We start from the raw sequence: 16,534 nt of genomic DNA, 5'->3' as shown, positions 1-16,534 counted from the left end.
AGACTTCTTTACATTCAAGATAATGCACTTTCCTCAGCTCTTATTCTCACTTTCCAGAGGCCGGCCTGACTAAAATATGCCCAGCTGGACTGGTGACAGCACATATGAAACCTACATTTGTCATACCTGGAACATCTGACTTAGTAATATACACTACAGCATGATGGGCTGGTGAGCATGAGTAGATCAGCTGACAGTGTAAGCTTCATTTAGATGATGCAAATACTGATTCTCAATATTCCTGTCCGGTTAACAGGCTGGTAAAAACCCCATATAGATCAAATAAATAAAACACCTTCACAAACAGATGGGAAACAAGATTCTGATCCATATTTAGCACAGCTAAGTTACAGCACTGCACCAATACAGTGTCTTTGGATGGCTCTGGTGTGAACCTGTTAGATGTGTCCCAAGCAGCAGCACGGACATGGGTGATACTTAGGTACTGAATACACCAGATCTTTGCTGATATCCCTGGTACTGAGTGAACACTTCTGCTGACAAGCAACTTGGGCAGCTGAAGGGTAGCAGCACAAAAAGATGTACTGAGACCACTGACATAGGAGAAATTAAAAGGCTTATTCTTTAGCCTCTAACAAGGTGGCTAATAATCTTCTTGATAATAAGTTTTTTACTCATATAAAAGCTAAAAAAATATTTTTAAATCCTCATTTCTGTCTCCGATCACACCTATTTTTTAAAAAAGTCCCAAAGAGTTTTCAGGAGAAAGTTCTTTATTGTTTCCCCATTAACCATGGGGGGGGGGGTGGGGGGGGGTGGGGAGGGGGGGAATCTATTTCTACACTGACCTCTTTCTTCAGCTCACATAAAACCTTGTTGCGTTCTCCAAGTCCATCAGGGTGCCACTAAAAACAACTGAAGTTCTCTGGTTCTCTGGGCAGGAGTAACAGTGGCATGGTTTCCCTTTGGTACCCAGATATTTTCACATTGGCATCTGCTAACATCTGCAGAATGACCATTTCTTCACACCCATTCAACAAAGGATGTTTCTTTACTTTATGAAATAGCATTTATGGAAAACAACACCCTAGTAAAATTGGGGCTTCCTGCAAAGATCAGTGTGGTATTTCTCCCTTTCAGAAAAGGATCCATGTTCTGTTTAAGAAAAAGTGCTGGATTGGGTTGTTTTTTTGTTTTTTTTTTTTAAAGTATCTTCCTATTATGCTTTAATATCTATCTTACAGTCTCCTCACTGTTTATTTGTCTGACTGCTTCTCTTCACAATGTGAATAGCTTTGGGGAAGATGGAAACTAACGACCTAGCTAGGGTTTTAACCCAGACCCCCTAGTGTTTTACCAGCTGTGCTATTAGGTTAACTGGCTGAATCTCCTCTGCTTTTCTCTCTGATATTACAAAACCCAGTCTATGTATAGCATGCAATAATGTTTAAATTTTTCCCACCCCTAAACCTCCCTCTGCTGCTGCCTAGCCTTGAAATTCATATAATCTATCATTGATAAATTAGAATCTGGGGAAGGATCAGACGGATTACCCAGATGGTAGCTGGGGAAGAAATATCCAACCTTTCCTAATGCGAACCTTGCGCAATGGTCTCTGATGTAAATTTTAAGTGTTATACTGAGGGCAGAGAAGGAAAGACATTTGTGGAGATGTTGATGCACAGACAGAACAAAACAACATTGCTCATCCACCATCTTACACGTAATTTGTTTCTGTAACGTGCCTTACGCAAGATGCTTTTACTAAGGTGCTCGGAAAATCAGGGTAATGGTGAACTGCAGTACAAAAGCACCCCACCCCGCTGTCCCAATTGCCCCCGAAGCAAATATTCAATTTCAGTAGGTAGCTTGTGCTGCTGGAATTAATCTGAGCAACAACATGAAAAACCTGAGGAGTCTGTCTCCTTTATACAATCAACATTTGTCTAAGTTTCCCTAATAACATGCGTACTTATGAAAATCACGGAGGAGAGCAAAGAAGGAACGGCATTTTTCAATGTGTAATGTGCAAGGCCTGCAGGCTTAATGGTCTAAATTTCAGGTTTGAAAAATTTACCCTCCCTGGAGACTCCTGTTCAAAGGTTCCATGGATCAACTCAGATCTTCCTTTTCATGCAGTAAATATATTGAATACCATGAGATATATATGGATTTTGTGGACAAGACTAAAATATACACGATGTGTCTTTTCTGTCTTGCACACACGTAAAATAAATCATAATATTTTTTCAAAAATACAAAATCAGTGTGTTGTCCTCAGTCCCAAAATGCTTTTGTCTTACTTTACCATGAGTTACGATTTGACTGATTCTTCCCTTCCTTGATTTGCAGCTGTTCCCTGACGAGTGTTTATTCTGCAGCCTTTTGGGATCCTTTGGGATGGGAAAGAACTATCCAGTGTTAGCTATTAATATATACATTATACAGATTTCAGCTCACTGCCCTACATATTAACTTAAAAAGACATAAAGGGTGTTAGATCAGAAGTTCTTTATTTTTAGAGGGCTTCATAAAAAGGTTAACTTAGGTACTGAGGGAGCAGTGTCCTGGAAACGAGGGTGCTGTTGGAACAGGCAGACCACAGGCGGCTCCCGGTTTATAGGCCATGATGGGAAGCCATCCCAGGACAGGGATCGCACCCAGTAACTTTACATCGAGCCTGGTGACAGGAACATCGACTGTCACTTTGTCAAGTTCTTCATCAGTGACTGCTTGTGGCTTGTCTCGCTCCCTGAGCCCAGAGGCAGGGAATCTGACGGCTGCCTAATGAAGTCAGTGGAAACTTTTCTATTGAGAAGTCTCTCTGCTGGCAACTATATAAACTCTCTCAGAATAATTCAATTCTGCTCCTTAATCTCAAAAAGAGAATCCCCAATTTAGTTTAAAAAATGAAATAAAGATTCATCCCCAAGTATAACAAGATTTAATATCAGCAAGAAGAAAGCAATGACCAGCTGCTAGTATACAAAATTTACTTGGGAGACCTGACTCTGGGTTTTGATTGTACAGATATTATTATCTACTTCAAATCCTACTTCTGCAGTTTTTCTCTCTCCCAGCATGGCTTATCACATGTAAATCATACCCTTTCCTCCTTCAGTTCTTCTTGCAGATGGGCCAATACTGCTGTAGTCTTAGTGTAGGCCACAACTAATCAGATCAACCTAAAGCTGAGACTGGCTGGTATATGTATGAAATCCAAGTACAGTCTGAAACCGGCATCCTGAAATGGCAACTGATTTATTTAAGAAATAACCTGGTTTGGCAGAGTAACATAATTTCTAATACTTTCGGGCAAGAAAAGCAGGTCTTCCTGCAATGCTCGAGAGACAAAATGACACAAAACTATTAACTCCCACAGCTCAGAGTGAAAACCAGCAACCTTTTATCCCAAAGATCTTGATTATTAATCAAAGTAGACATATAAGTAAGCTTTTTTTTTTCGCATTGCTACATGATGTAGTATAATACAAACAGGTACAAAAATGGGGGTCTTGGGTGCTATTGCAATTAAAATAGCAAAGAAAAATAGTGTGTATAGATTTAAAAAACCTGCTCATCAGACGAACGCTACATTTCAGTGCACTACACTTCCACTTCTACAATCAAATTAAAAATACAGTGGCAAAACCCAATGATGGCCTGATCTTTTTTAAAGGCTGTTGATAAATTTAGTGCTCACTAGACTGAGAAATTAATGTCACTTTTTGAGTCACCAAAGAAGTTTAGCGCACAGCTCTACTGCATGGCTCTTCTTTCACATACAGATCAGCTCTGTATGTTCCTGTGCATCATGTTCCTATTTCATCATGTGACTTGAGATGAAAAAGAGACGTTTTACAGAGCTAGCCTTGCAATGAAATAACTCCTTGTAAAGATGCGTAACGGTTTCAACTAAAACCCGCTTTTCCTCCTAACATGATGCGCTTTTCTGGCTGTCGAGGGCACAATTCCTCTAACCCCAGTTTTCTAGGCATGAAGATTTCCTCCCAGCCTGGCACGGTGTCCTGCATACCAGCTGGAGCTCAGCTCCTCCACACTGACCCACTTGGAGAACACTATGCGCAGAACAGGCACTTAAACGTACCTGTGGCTTTGCACTCAGGGCATGTCTCAAGCATCTTTCTTTAAGAGCCCGAAACACTTCAGTCTACATCAAGTAAACTTATTACCAAGTCTGATTTAACCTTAAGTGGTGTCATCGTTAACATGGCAAGCAGAAGAATTTTAATGACAAGAATCATTTTATTCTCTAGCTCCTCAGTGCTCTGAATAGATCCCAAATCCCCAAATGAGAGCAAAAAACGTATTCTCAGGGAAAAAGTCTTTTTAAGATCTAAAAGCAAACTACAGTATCTTTTTTGTTGCAATAAGAATTCTTTGATCTATTTTCCTCCTTCTGGTTTCTTTTTAAAGAAGAAAATAGATTTTGGGGAAAAGAATCTCTATCATCAAATGTCAGTATTAGGCCATAAATCTGATCAGGAATTGTAGATGCAAAACACCAGATTGGTATTCTGTGTCTTCCACACAAGCAAAAACATTTATATTTTGTTAGAAGAAAATACATGACACTGGAATTTATGTGATGACTGCGTACAAATAAGCATGCACAGAAAACAGTTAAAGGGGAGAAAAATACCTATATGAAATCTAATGGGCAAATCAGGAAATTGTAGTTACAGGAATTCAGTTGCTACTTAGTGTTTGTAGGGAAGCACAAAGAGAACATCAAAATGCCTGATCACATCCCATCTGTTACTACCTCTTGCTGGATAACATCGTGGCTGCCAAAAAGTGATTTAAATTTACTACATTGCAGCTACTGATAAATATCACTTCTGTGAAGATCTAATATTAAATAAGGACTAGATCTGAGGATAAAGCTCACTAGCAGTTGTGTCAAAAAGATCCAAATTTTGCTTTGTATAACACCTGTACTCCTACAAGCCTGCAGTTTCTTACTCCCTGTCCCTGGCTGTGATATGTTTTTAACAGAGCATACAACTGTACAACAATCCACAAAAGCTGGATCATGTCAAGAGCGGAAGGAAATAAAGCTAGAATGGGAAGAATGACATTAAAAAAGAAAAAAGAAAAGGTACTGGGAGGAGGTGACGGAGAAGAGGAAGGCTACTATTCAACAATTTTGGAGGTGCTTACTCCGGGCACTTTCCACATAGATCTGACAGGCACAGAATGGTGCCATGAAACTGCCTCCAGCAATAGAATACATTTTCCAGCACATCACAGCAGCTGCAACGGCATCAATTCTGCTTGCAATCCATGTCCAAACAGAAAAGTTCTCAGTGGTCCTATTTCAGCATATCTCAAGGACTAATTAAATCCTCATTACTATCTTCTAATTATTCCAGTGCTCTGGGATTTCACTGAGCAAGTCCCCAATGGTGCATTAGATGAAAAGGGTTAAATAACCTGTGTTGATTTTGAGACTCCAGATCTATTTCAGACCTTTAGCATATCATCAGCATTATCATGAATATTTAACTACGTACCGCTGTGAAAATTATAAGGGGAAAACAATTAAAGATTTTTTAAAAATTAATTCTGACCCATATACATTTGCACTAATAAATAAGGCTTCTTTAAGTATCCCCATTATGAGAGCGCTTGCTAGAGTAATAACGTGAAGTCATTAACCGCTTCCATTAAATTCAATGGTTTTCAGGAGCTCCCAATTCACTATTTTAATCTAAGACTGAAACCTGACATGTAAATATCCAACTGGATAAGCATGGAAAATACTACTTAAGAGTAGGTAAGTTTTCTAAGCTTTTTCAAAATCAGGTAAGGAACCATTCATTTCTGCAGGGGTAAAAGTGCCTGTTTCAACATTATTGTGACACATACTCTCCTATTAGTGTTTGCATAGGCGAGTATTCATATATGCAGACAGACATCTCCGTTTGGTCACAAAAGTAAGAGTGAGAGTATAAGCTAATGACCAGGATAGAAGGCTTCTTTTTCATGCTGCAGCTTCAGGAAACCAATTTAGGGAGTCAATTTGGATATGCTGGGTTTCTACTCGATCCATACAAATAACTTCTAACCCACTGAGCAGTTTTGGCTACTAAGCACATCCTCAAAGTGTGGCTTCCACACAGATGAGATAAGTAGGTACAGCTAAAGATAGGGAACTTAAGCGACTGTGTACCTCAATTATTTGCCAAATGGTATCACCGCTGCCCTGCCTCTAGGGGCTGACGTTAACTAAAGTTTATAAAAACCTTGGACTTCAATGAACATGAAAAATCAAAACCCTAATTTTGATCACAGTAAAGAAAAGTCTGGAGTAGCCGTATCAGAAACAAAGATCAAAACAAGCATCCCCTTTCTCCCCAAAAGCATAGCAAGTTTCAGTGACTAGCTTAATTAGACTACATGTTCATGTGGTATCCCCAAGTAATGGTAGTTGCTGGGATTCAGCAGCAGTTACGTGCACGTGTAGGTGAGCAGGCATGGCTACTCCTGCTTCTCCAAGAGACTCCTGACCCCAGTCCTGCACAGCCTGCTTGCTCTGTCTCCAGAGCTCTCTGGCTCCAACAGTCCATTAAGGTATATGGGACTGACTTCAAGTCCCTGTACTTTCAAAGACATGTGAGCTGAGACATACGTTATGCACATAAAAGCACATACAATTTCTTATTGCCTCGGTAGACAACACGTTGACAGAACTGAAAAAGTTTCATTGGGCATCAAACAACAGTGGCTGGTTACTGATTCTGGGACAAGAACAGAAGTGGGCTGCCTAGAATAGCACGCTCCATTTACGCTGAGCCAGGTCCAAATGTCCTACAGCGTGAGCAGGACAAAAAATTTTCAACTTATTTTTAAAAAGTAAGCATTTTTATGCTTATTACAGAAAGTATAAAATAAGCTATGTAAAAAGCAAGTTGAGAGCACAGAAAACCCAATCCCCAAGAAATTCCTATTACTGTACATATGTACCTATGTTACCACTCCCCTCCTTCCACACACAGAATGTACATGTAAAAATATGCTCATTGCTTCACGCTGCACTGTATGACAGGGGATGTATCGCCTTAGGCAGGCAAACATAAAATCCCAGCTGGGTGCTGAGTAACCATGGAAAGTGTGGTAAAATATAATCAAACACTTTCATAATAAAACAAATAAGTGTAAACTTAATGGCTGAAGGTAGTGGTTTAGCATCCAGCAGTGCTACAGCTCAGACTCCACCTATCAATCAAGCTTCACAATATCTGGTAAATAACATTTTTTTCAAGTATTGACAGCAGAGGATTCTCCTTAAGAAATGATTAGTAATCTTTTGCTCATTCAATTCTCTCTCTAAACAAGGAAAGAAATCTTATACAAAGTGCCGAAACAAACAACATTACCTTATCCTATGGAGAGTCTCTAGGGTTTTTGTTTTCATTTTCTTTTTTTTTTTTCTTTTTTTGGGAGAAAGTGTATCAGTAAGCCAAGAGTTTAAATTACTGTAACAGATGCCTATGGATCAGGTGTCCTTAGCAGCAACGATTTTCTGCTCAAGTTTTTATCAGTAAATGACAAGCACCTTCCCTTTGAGTCCCCATCACTCCCCCTCCTTCCTTTCTTCAAGTTCAGTGAAAACCAGTTCAAGCAAGCAAAGGAATCAACTAATGTAACAGCCTTTTTAAAAGGTGAAGTTTTCCATTTCAAAGGAGCCTCTAATCAATGACAGGGCGCAAAAGGGAGCGCACGCATGTTTATGCGCGTACAGCACAGACTTTAGAGAAGCTTTGGGGAACATCTTCTGCAAAATCAATATGACCTAGCTAGTTACAAATTTCATATCTGCTGCATGAAAACAAATGGACTTCTTGTACAAGCTGGGTCACAAGGATCATGCATACGACACTGGATTTTGCATATGAAGAGTGCAAGAACTGCAACTTTCCCAAATACATTTTCTCTAAGAACATACTCACAATTCTCACCCCCACCCCGCACAGAGGAAGAACCAGACTAAATCAACACCTAAATTTTAGTTCTCTCGCTGTTATTTACTTGTTTGACTTCCAGTTATGGTAGACATCTTCTCTGTTTTACTTCTGAATGCACCTCTGCCTCCCCCAACCATAAAATGACCCCCAGTTTTGTTCTACAGCAGCAACAGAGAGGTTCGATCCTTCCCACTCTGTCAGACCTGCCTAACCGATCCCCAAAAGCTAGGTGAGGAACATACACTGCAGAAATAATTATTGCTGGGCAGTGTAACATCTTGTGCCAAGGCTCAGTTGTGCCAGGAAATGCACGCATCTTCCTGAGATGCTTGGGTCTTCAAAGCCTCAATCTGATCCAGTCCCATTGCCTTGTGGCATTCTATCCCACAAAACACCATGTATTTGTATTGGGTACTGTGGCCATTCTTTTTTCACCAAACATGTACATTACTCTCAAAATCTTTTAAGGGGAAAATAAGTCCCTGCACTAACAACTGCATATAAAGCACGACTTGAAAAGGAAACAAAACAAATGAGCTGAGTGGAATTGTGTGTTTCATGTTCTCATTAATCAGCATTCCTGGAGGAAGGGACATCCAACACAGAAAAATAGCAAAAATTAAGACTCTCTCCTCTTCTTTGTGAGTCCTCTTAGTTCCTCCTGGATGCTATCCCAGAAATTTGTCATTCTGTGAGTTCAACTTGTTTCACTGTGAGAAAACTTCTAGTATTTATGGTATCCCCATATGGTGCTACTTGGAATATTTCTGGTAGCAAGACATTTTAGGAGGGGCATTTCATAAATAACTCCATGTTTATCACAGTTATCATGTGTCTGTTTTGCAAGCTTGTCGCTGGCACATGTTAACCACTGCATGGACAGGAAGCCCGGTTTACAGCAGCTGATCTTACGGCCACGCAACAAAGCTGTGACAACTATCTTTCATGACCTAGGGAGGAAGGAGGCGAAAGGAAATGGGCTTAAAGATTATAAATGGTAACAACTAAGAAAAAAAATGCTGTTTATTTTTGTGAGCACTTGCTAGGAAGCACCCTTTTAGAACAGTGCTGTTGCCTGCAAAGTTTTCCCTTGCAAGATTTCCAAATCTTTGAACCATTTGACCTAAATAGTTGATTTCCCTTTATATTTAAAGATATTTTTATTTCAAGAACTGGATAAAGGACTAGCTATTGTGTCCATGCAAAGACTTCAGAGATGATAATTTTTAGAACAGTAGCAAAACTGCAGTGCTCGTAGCTAGCACTATTTCTACACATCTTGATTCCAAGACAGACGACAAAAAGTTGAATTCTCTAGGATATGAATCAAGTATTTACAGCAAACTGCCTTTATACTCCGGGCATTCACTGTATTTTGAGAAAGTCTTGTTTCCAATTATATTTTGGTAAAACCTGCTATTCAATTGCTCTTTACCCAGAGAAGGAAACCCCCCGAGCCTTTTACAATGAGGACTGTCATTATTTTCCCTGGGAAAAGAAAAGAAATACCAGGAAATCTCACATTGCTAATGGGCGACTTAAAATGAAGGCTGCATTTGGCACCAACTAAAAAAGCCCCAACACCTAACAAACCTCGGTCCTGTGGCATTGGTGACTGGCTCAAGGCAGGGTGGGAGCTGGATTCTGACTGGCTGCCAGGAGGCTGCGGTGGCATCTGACTGCCTGTAACACACAGAGAAAAAAGGGAAAATAGACTTGCTTTTAACATTGCAATGCACAAAACCAAGCCTGCTGCATTTTTCAACCACTCAACATCAAAGAAAGTACCAGCTGTATAAAGTAAAGACAGAGCTCAACAGGTCTAGCTTTTTTCCTTTTTTTTTTTCCCTCTACTTTTTCCTTTTTTTTTTTTTTTTTTTTGAAACCCACGGAGGAAACATGCATAAACATATTTAGCAACAGGCATGGCGAAATGTTCAATTTCGTATTGAGCGAGTTCCCAACCTCACCGCCATGATCCAATTTATAGCTGCAAATCTCCTGACACATATTTCTGTTAGAGACTTTAACAAAATCCAAGTCTGCTGAACAATAGGGCTCATCCTGCCGAGCTTAAACTGGCCTCCAGCCAGGCAGACGTGGACTGCTGCCAACAATATTACCAATGAAAAATTCAGTCAATACAAAAATGACTAACAACAACAGTTTAAAAAGTATTTCAATGAATCAGTGGTTTTAATATTATTTGAATGTCCATGTAGAATATGGGAATAAAGAATAACATGCAGGTGCACGTGGTGAAAGTGAAGCATGTTTGAAGGAGATCAGACAGAAAAAGGGTATCTTACTATTCAAATAAAAGCAAAGGGAAGAGATTTGCTTATTAAAATATCTATCTAGGACAGACAGACCCTTTTTTATGGCCTCATTCAAAAGACACCCACACAGTTTATCCACTGCTGTCTACGCACCCAAAGAAGAACAGCACTCCCAGTGCTGTCTGCGGGGCCCAGGACACAAAATGTTCCCTTTCGATATCACTGGATAGTCAAGCAGGTGCTTATTGCACTGATTAAGTCACTCCTCTGGGTCACCACTCAACACCATGCCGAGCAGGGAGCTCCACGCCAGCAGCCTCCCACTGCACAACACCCCAGCGGCCTCGTGCCTAAGAGCCAACCTGCCACAGCCTGAGCAGGAGTAAGAATGAGACTTGGACATCTCCTGGGACTCCCCTCCGCCGCTGCTCTGACACACGCCTGCTCTCGACAGCCCAAGCGGCTTGAAGACCCCCTCAGGTTAGGCAGCAAATACATACTTCAAGCATTTAGGCACTGTAGTGACGAGCACGGTATAAATAGCAGCAGACAGATTTATATCCCTCATCCTCAGAAACTGCTCGGATTGTTTTCCGTTTGAAAGAAATGGAAAGAATAAAAACACAGGCAATAGATTTGTGCCTGCTGAGACTCATTTCCTCCTGCTCAGCAGCCGCCCCTCCGCAGTGGCGGGAGCGAGAATCCCGCGGCCAGTCCTGGCGCTGGGAGCCGGGCTGACGGCGGCGGGGGGCAGAAGGGGCTGCTCCTTCTTTAGAGCCACGAAGGGCCCCGACTTGGACATAAAGGCAGGAAAGCAAATGTGTCTGCTCTGCCCCATCCACTCCCCAGCCTCAAAGCAACTGGCTCTCAGCACTGACTTTAAAGAAAGGCCAGATTGATAAAGAACAAAGAGAAAATCCATAAAATGTGGAGTGTAACCTCTGCCTAGCTATTCAGATGAGGTGCACTTGCACTAAAAAACATGACAGTCAACATTACCGGGAGCAGCTGTGACAACTGTCTCAGAGATGCAAATGCTGGACCAGAGGCAGAATTGCTCCTCCAAAAGACCAAACATGCCACTCAGTGCCTGAGGCTTTGGGATCCACAGCCCATTCACAAACTCTAAGGCATATGACAATAATATTCCGGCTTATGTTTTGATGTCACTCAAGAGCAGGCTGTGGAGACAGTAAGTGCCTGCATTATAATGAACGCTTTCTGCTTGACAGGAAGGATTCAGTGACTCAAGACTGTAAACAAACAGCAATTCCATGTTAACGTGGGGCACTGCCACTTCCACTGTGTATGCCTGAGGCACCGCTATCAGACAAAACTTCAAGTACATCTGAACCATCTAAGATTTTTACAAATACTTAAAAAAACCCCCAAACCATAAAGGCAGCACCACACAGCTCCCAGTGGGATCCCCCTTTAGGTGGAGGCTTGGCAAACTTTGAGAGACATTAAATAGTGCATGGAAGATCTATACCAGGCAACATATTCTGAATACATTTATACATGGTCTTTAATTTTTTACACTGATAATAACTTGTTATCTGGCAGGAGCCTTATACTGGACAGGCAGATGTGCAAGCACGGACCGGGAAAGCCAAAGGCTAGAACAGTGTGTGTACGACATGTTACAAAGAAATCGTTTTCATCTGCATCCTTAGGGAATACAGACTCAGGAGTTTTGCAAATTCACTGAAATTATCAGCTTCTGCAAACATTAACACTATTTTATTAGTTCACTTCTTAAAGTTTACTTCTGATTTTTTTCTGTATTAAAAAAAACTTTAGAGCAAATTTTTGTTATGAAAACAATTTTGTAAATAAGACCAGCTCTACACATATTCTAACAAGTAAAGAACTTGCAAGAGAAGTGACCATTATGCTAATTACCAGTAGGTGCTACAAATTATCCAGGTGCTGGACATGAAAAGTATCGCACCAAAATGTTTTCAGTCGAACTGCCATTTTATCCTTAGAAGTGATCTGAAAGGTAAAAGGAGGTTAAGCACACAAATACCTTTGAAGACTTGAACTGAACTCTTAATTTGGGTATCTAACTCCTATTGATTGGGAGCTGATGACAGGACTTTAAAACCCTTTGAAGATCCTGTCTGCCATGATTTTAAGTTTCTTTGTCATGAAAAGAAATGACCGTAAAGATTTTCCATTTCTTTCCTTTAAATGATATTAATCCATCTCTCTTTCAACCAGTATTGTAGTTGGGATTCTTGGAAGACACTTTAAATAATACATGAGCAGACTTTTGTGTATTATTAGGGAAGGAAAACTTCTGCAAAAGAAAAACCACCTCTTTTCTTTTTAAACATAAATTCTACAGCTATTTAAAAGAGGAAAAAAATCCCAACGATTTTTTTCACTGATGGACTACTGCCTCCTTTGACCCAATGATACACAGATGGAAGTTTAAACACCATAACCTTTTCCCATGTTTTGTATAGTATTGTTGCCACATTGGTGAGATACTCCACCTGCCAAAACTTACGCAAAGTGAATACTACGGATGTTTCACAATATTTTTATTATGCAAAATCACAGCAAATACAATAATGCATATTAAAAGGACAGATGTTGCCACACTAGTTCTTTCACCTAGATTTAAGAGGAGCAAAACGATATTCAAATGTATATAGCTATCTTCTAAAATTAGTTGTTAAAACTACCAAAACCAGCAGCCTACCTAATATCATGTCAGCTATTTAAAAAAAATAAAAAAGCAAAGTCAGTTGAAGAGGTGAGAGAATTTAAAAATGCTTAACAGCACAGTTGTAACCTGTTTTTCTATTCTTTAAATTATGTTAGAAATGCTTTTAAACATTTTACATGACACTTTTAAAATCTATGCTTGAAACAGAGTTGGGAGAGGCTGCACTGCACCTTTGGAAAAGATGGATTGAGAAAACTACTAAATGGCGATTGCATTATCACTAGAGCCATGAAATCTGCAGTTAAAGTGTAAAAAGTAAATTCCTTAGAGCCAACATAGCAAGAAAGAGCAGACCTTTGACATCCTGCTTGAGGAGGGGTCCTTACGATGAATTAACAGCCCAAATCAGTAACGTTGCGAAACATGCCGAGGGCTCTCTGCTCCCATCACTGTAATGACACTGGAGGATGCTCAGCAGCGGTACTCTGTACCTGTTGGACAACACCTCACAGAATTGTGCCTGAACAATTGAATTAAGAAAGCACTTCAGTGATAACAGGTTCCCCCTGGGAAATTACTAGTTAAGGAGGGAAGGAGGGACATTGGCACAGGAATTTTAAGATGCGTGAAGAACTGGGAAACAGGAGGGTGGGGGACTGATCACAGCCTGTGTTGAAAGGAGAACGTTAGGCTGGAGGAAAGGCAGAAGTTAAAAGATCTTGTGGGTTGTCTTTGGGACAATTCTCAACCTAATTTAGGAATTAAGAGCTAGGACTGGATTAATGACATTGGCTGATTACCAAGTAGGGAATACTAGTCAATACAAGAAGACGATCAAAATACTATCTAAGAAACTGGACCACCTTTTGGGTTGGAGTAACAAAAATGCAAACATTTATACTCACAGACCAGAAATAGGCCTTTTCTAACTGAAGAGCTGTAAGGTTATCAGCTAGAAATGGGAGAGGAAAAGAAAGGAAAATCTGACCATATTTGTTGACCTACAAATGGTTATAACCTACGAACGGTTATAACTAACCACCTGATGTCACCCTGAATCAAACAAATTTATTATTAGCATGAATTAGGAGAATTGTTTCCAATATAGGTAAGGAAACATAGCGCCATTGCTGATGTGTCACTGGTGAGCCTTCACACCGACAAAACCAGAAAGCCTAATGCTAACTGGAATGGGAGCCAAGACCAGCTACCAGCATGACGTGCCAGGAGGCTGGAAGAGCGAGTATTATTTGGCATGGCAAAAACTAAAGCTCTGATTTCATGACTTCTTTTTAAAAATATATTTGCGGCTAAATATCAGGGAGGAAAAAGAACACGATGTTTAGGATGATAATCAAACCATTATTGGAATTTGAAACAACTTCCTTTTAGGAATAATGAGGTCCAGGAAACATAGTGATTAAGATGAAATCCGATAAAATAATGGGATTATATCACACAGTCTATGTGACAGTAAAGGCTCACAGACCAGAAGGGACATTTTGGGCCTCAGATCCCTATATCAGAAATGAAAGATCATAAATAGGCTTCTATCTGGGATTGTTTTAAATGAGCTTTTCAGGAAATTAGACATGAGGTGCAAATGACCTCAAAGGAAAGAAATTTTTCTATGGGTAGCATAAAGGGAAACTGGTCATGTGGTTTGTGTTATCTCTTTCATCTTACAAAGCCTATGACCCCTTAAGAATAAAGATTATTTTCTTCCTTAATTTATGCATTGTAGCTAAGCCTCCTGTTGTATCGACAGTATTTTTTAAATTACTTATTCATCGGAGTGAAAAGCAAGGGTTGCCTGCATACCCCCCCCCAATTAAGATGTGCAAAATATTAAAACCTTCCTCGCATCCATACAGTAACCTGAGCACAGATGCTTTAACAGGCCAGTGACATGAGGACCCTTTTCAGATACAGCAGCCGTGGCCCCGCTGAACTGCTCTGGGGGGGGATACGCAGAGTCAGGCGCGCTCAAACCAAACCTTCTGGCTCTGCTCAGCACCACGCTGCAGCTAATAGCCCCTTGCTAGCAACAGCAATGCTGGTAATGCACTGCCGCCTGCTCACCGAGACCATTTCCACCTCTCTGACCCGGGAGCTCGGGACCAAGCCCGGAGCCCTCCCACCTTGGGATGCTTTCGGTGGCTGTCTGGGTGGCTTGCTGAAGGTGAGATTGCAAGCAGCCGATTTGTCCGCTGCAGCGTCTGTAAACAGGAGGGCTATCAACTTAAGCCAGACTTATGAATGCTCCACATTACAAAAAGTTATCAAGGTTGCTGCTGGGCCTGGCCTTGATTTTCCGTATTACCTCTTAAAACAAATGCATCGTGCTCCAAAGACACCAAGATTCCCTAACATACATGAGTATCACTCAATCCATGTAAAATCAACAAAAGGTAAAAAACCACTTCTCATCAAAGTATATAATTCTCAGACTATTAATTCTTGCAAGTTACGCTCCATCTTCTTTTTCATATTTGTGTTACATTTACCATATCAAGGACTGGGTTGTGAGCAAGTTCCAGAGATGTCACTGTAACCCAAGTGCTAAATTGCTCTCAAATCACCATTAAAAAATGCAACACTGAGCTAAGGTGCCCTGCAGAACCCTAGCTCTGACTTTTCTCCGCACGCATACAAGAGCGTAAACATCTTCATTTCATGACCAGAAGCTAGTTGTTTGACATGATATAACATTTAATTCAAAGCGAAGTTGACATTGACAGGATGAGGTAGCTATTCAATATTTTGTTTCATCCTCATTATTCAGCGTGTAGTCCCAAGGTATTACTTATGGAACACCATGCAAATGTCACCCTCACTACAGAATAATTCATTATAATATGGACTTCTTTAAAAAAAGAATTAAGTAGCTAAAATTGGGGTCTGCTAAATTAGACATCCAAGTTTTGTTCCCAGGCTGTGTAACCTCTGAGTGAGGTATGAAGACTTTTACCAAATACTCAGGAGTATGAAGTGATAATAATTGTTAGTACTGCCTAAACTGACAACGGGCTGAGTGGCAAGGGGCAGGAAAGCAAACATATTGCCCCCCCAAGGCCAAAGCTCGCTTTGTTCGAGAGGGGAAGGGAGAGCAGCAGCCACTGCAAGAGGGTCTGTTTCATCCACGCTCCATCCAGAAGTCACCTCTGCGTTTGGCCCGAAGTGAAGCACCACAGCACCACACCATTTTTTCCCGAGATTCTGGCAACAAGCCCAAAGCAAGCTCTCAACAGAAATCTTCAAAAGGCTGCGACTCACCCGAATAATGAATGGATTTCCAGTAGGCCACAGCAAGCACCTGTCTGCCTGAGGACTATTCCTCTCCTACAAATTTCAAAATCCTGCTGCAAACCAGGAAGGCACTAGAGCTCCTAAAATTAAGGATGCATCCTCTATTTATTTATATAATCAAAGGCATACTTTGGTCTAAATCTAGGGATCACTGCTTCTCTATCCTCAGTAACACCCACCCCAGACCTGCAATTTCACTTTACAGTTATGAGAAGTTTCATTTTGCGGGATCAAATTCTTTCTGCTTTCACCTCTGCCTAACTCTGCATTTGTTTAATGCATTATTTTCATTAAGCTCAGGAAGAGTTCCCAGC

The 16,534-nt window shown here is 40.7% G+C and overlaps 1 protein-coding gene across 3 annotated transcripts in view; it reads right to left on the bottom strand.

Moving 5' to 3' along the window:
* Nucleotides 1–16,534, bottom strand: part of ARID1B (AT-rich interaction domain 1B) — a 333,749-nt gene that overhangs the window by 74,859 nt on the left and 242,356 nt on the right. For 2 of the 3 annotated variants that reach the window (XM_075706644.1, XM_075706645.1), the window contains one exon: nt 9,546–9,635. The exons of the other annotated variant lie outside the window; for it this stretch is intronic. In XM_075706644.1, coding sequence (XP_075562759.1) covers nt 9,546–9,635 — 90 coding nt within the window. The remainder of the gene's footprint in view (nt 1–9,545; nt 9,636–16,534) is intronic. 3 annotated transcript variants of the gene reach the window in all.

Source organism: Pelecanus crispus, chromosome 3, assembly GCF_030463565.1.
Source record: "Pelecanus crispus isolate bPelCri1 chromosome 3, bPelCri1.pri, whole genome shotgun sequence".
Classification (NCBI taxonomy): Eukaryota; Metazoa; Chordata; class Aves; order Pelecaniformes; family Pelecanidae; genus Pelecanus; species Pelecanus crispus.
This window is presented reverse-complemented; position numbering and strand designations above follow the sequence as displayed.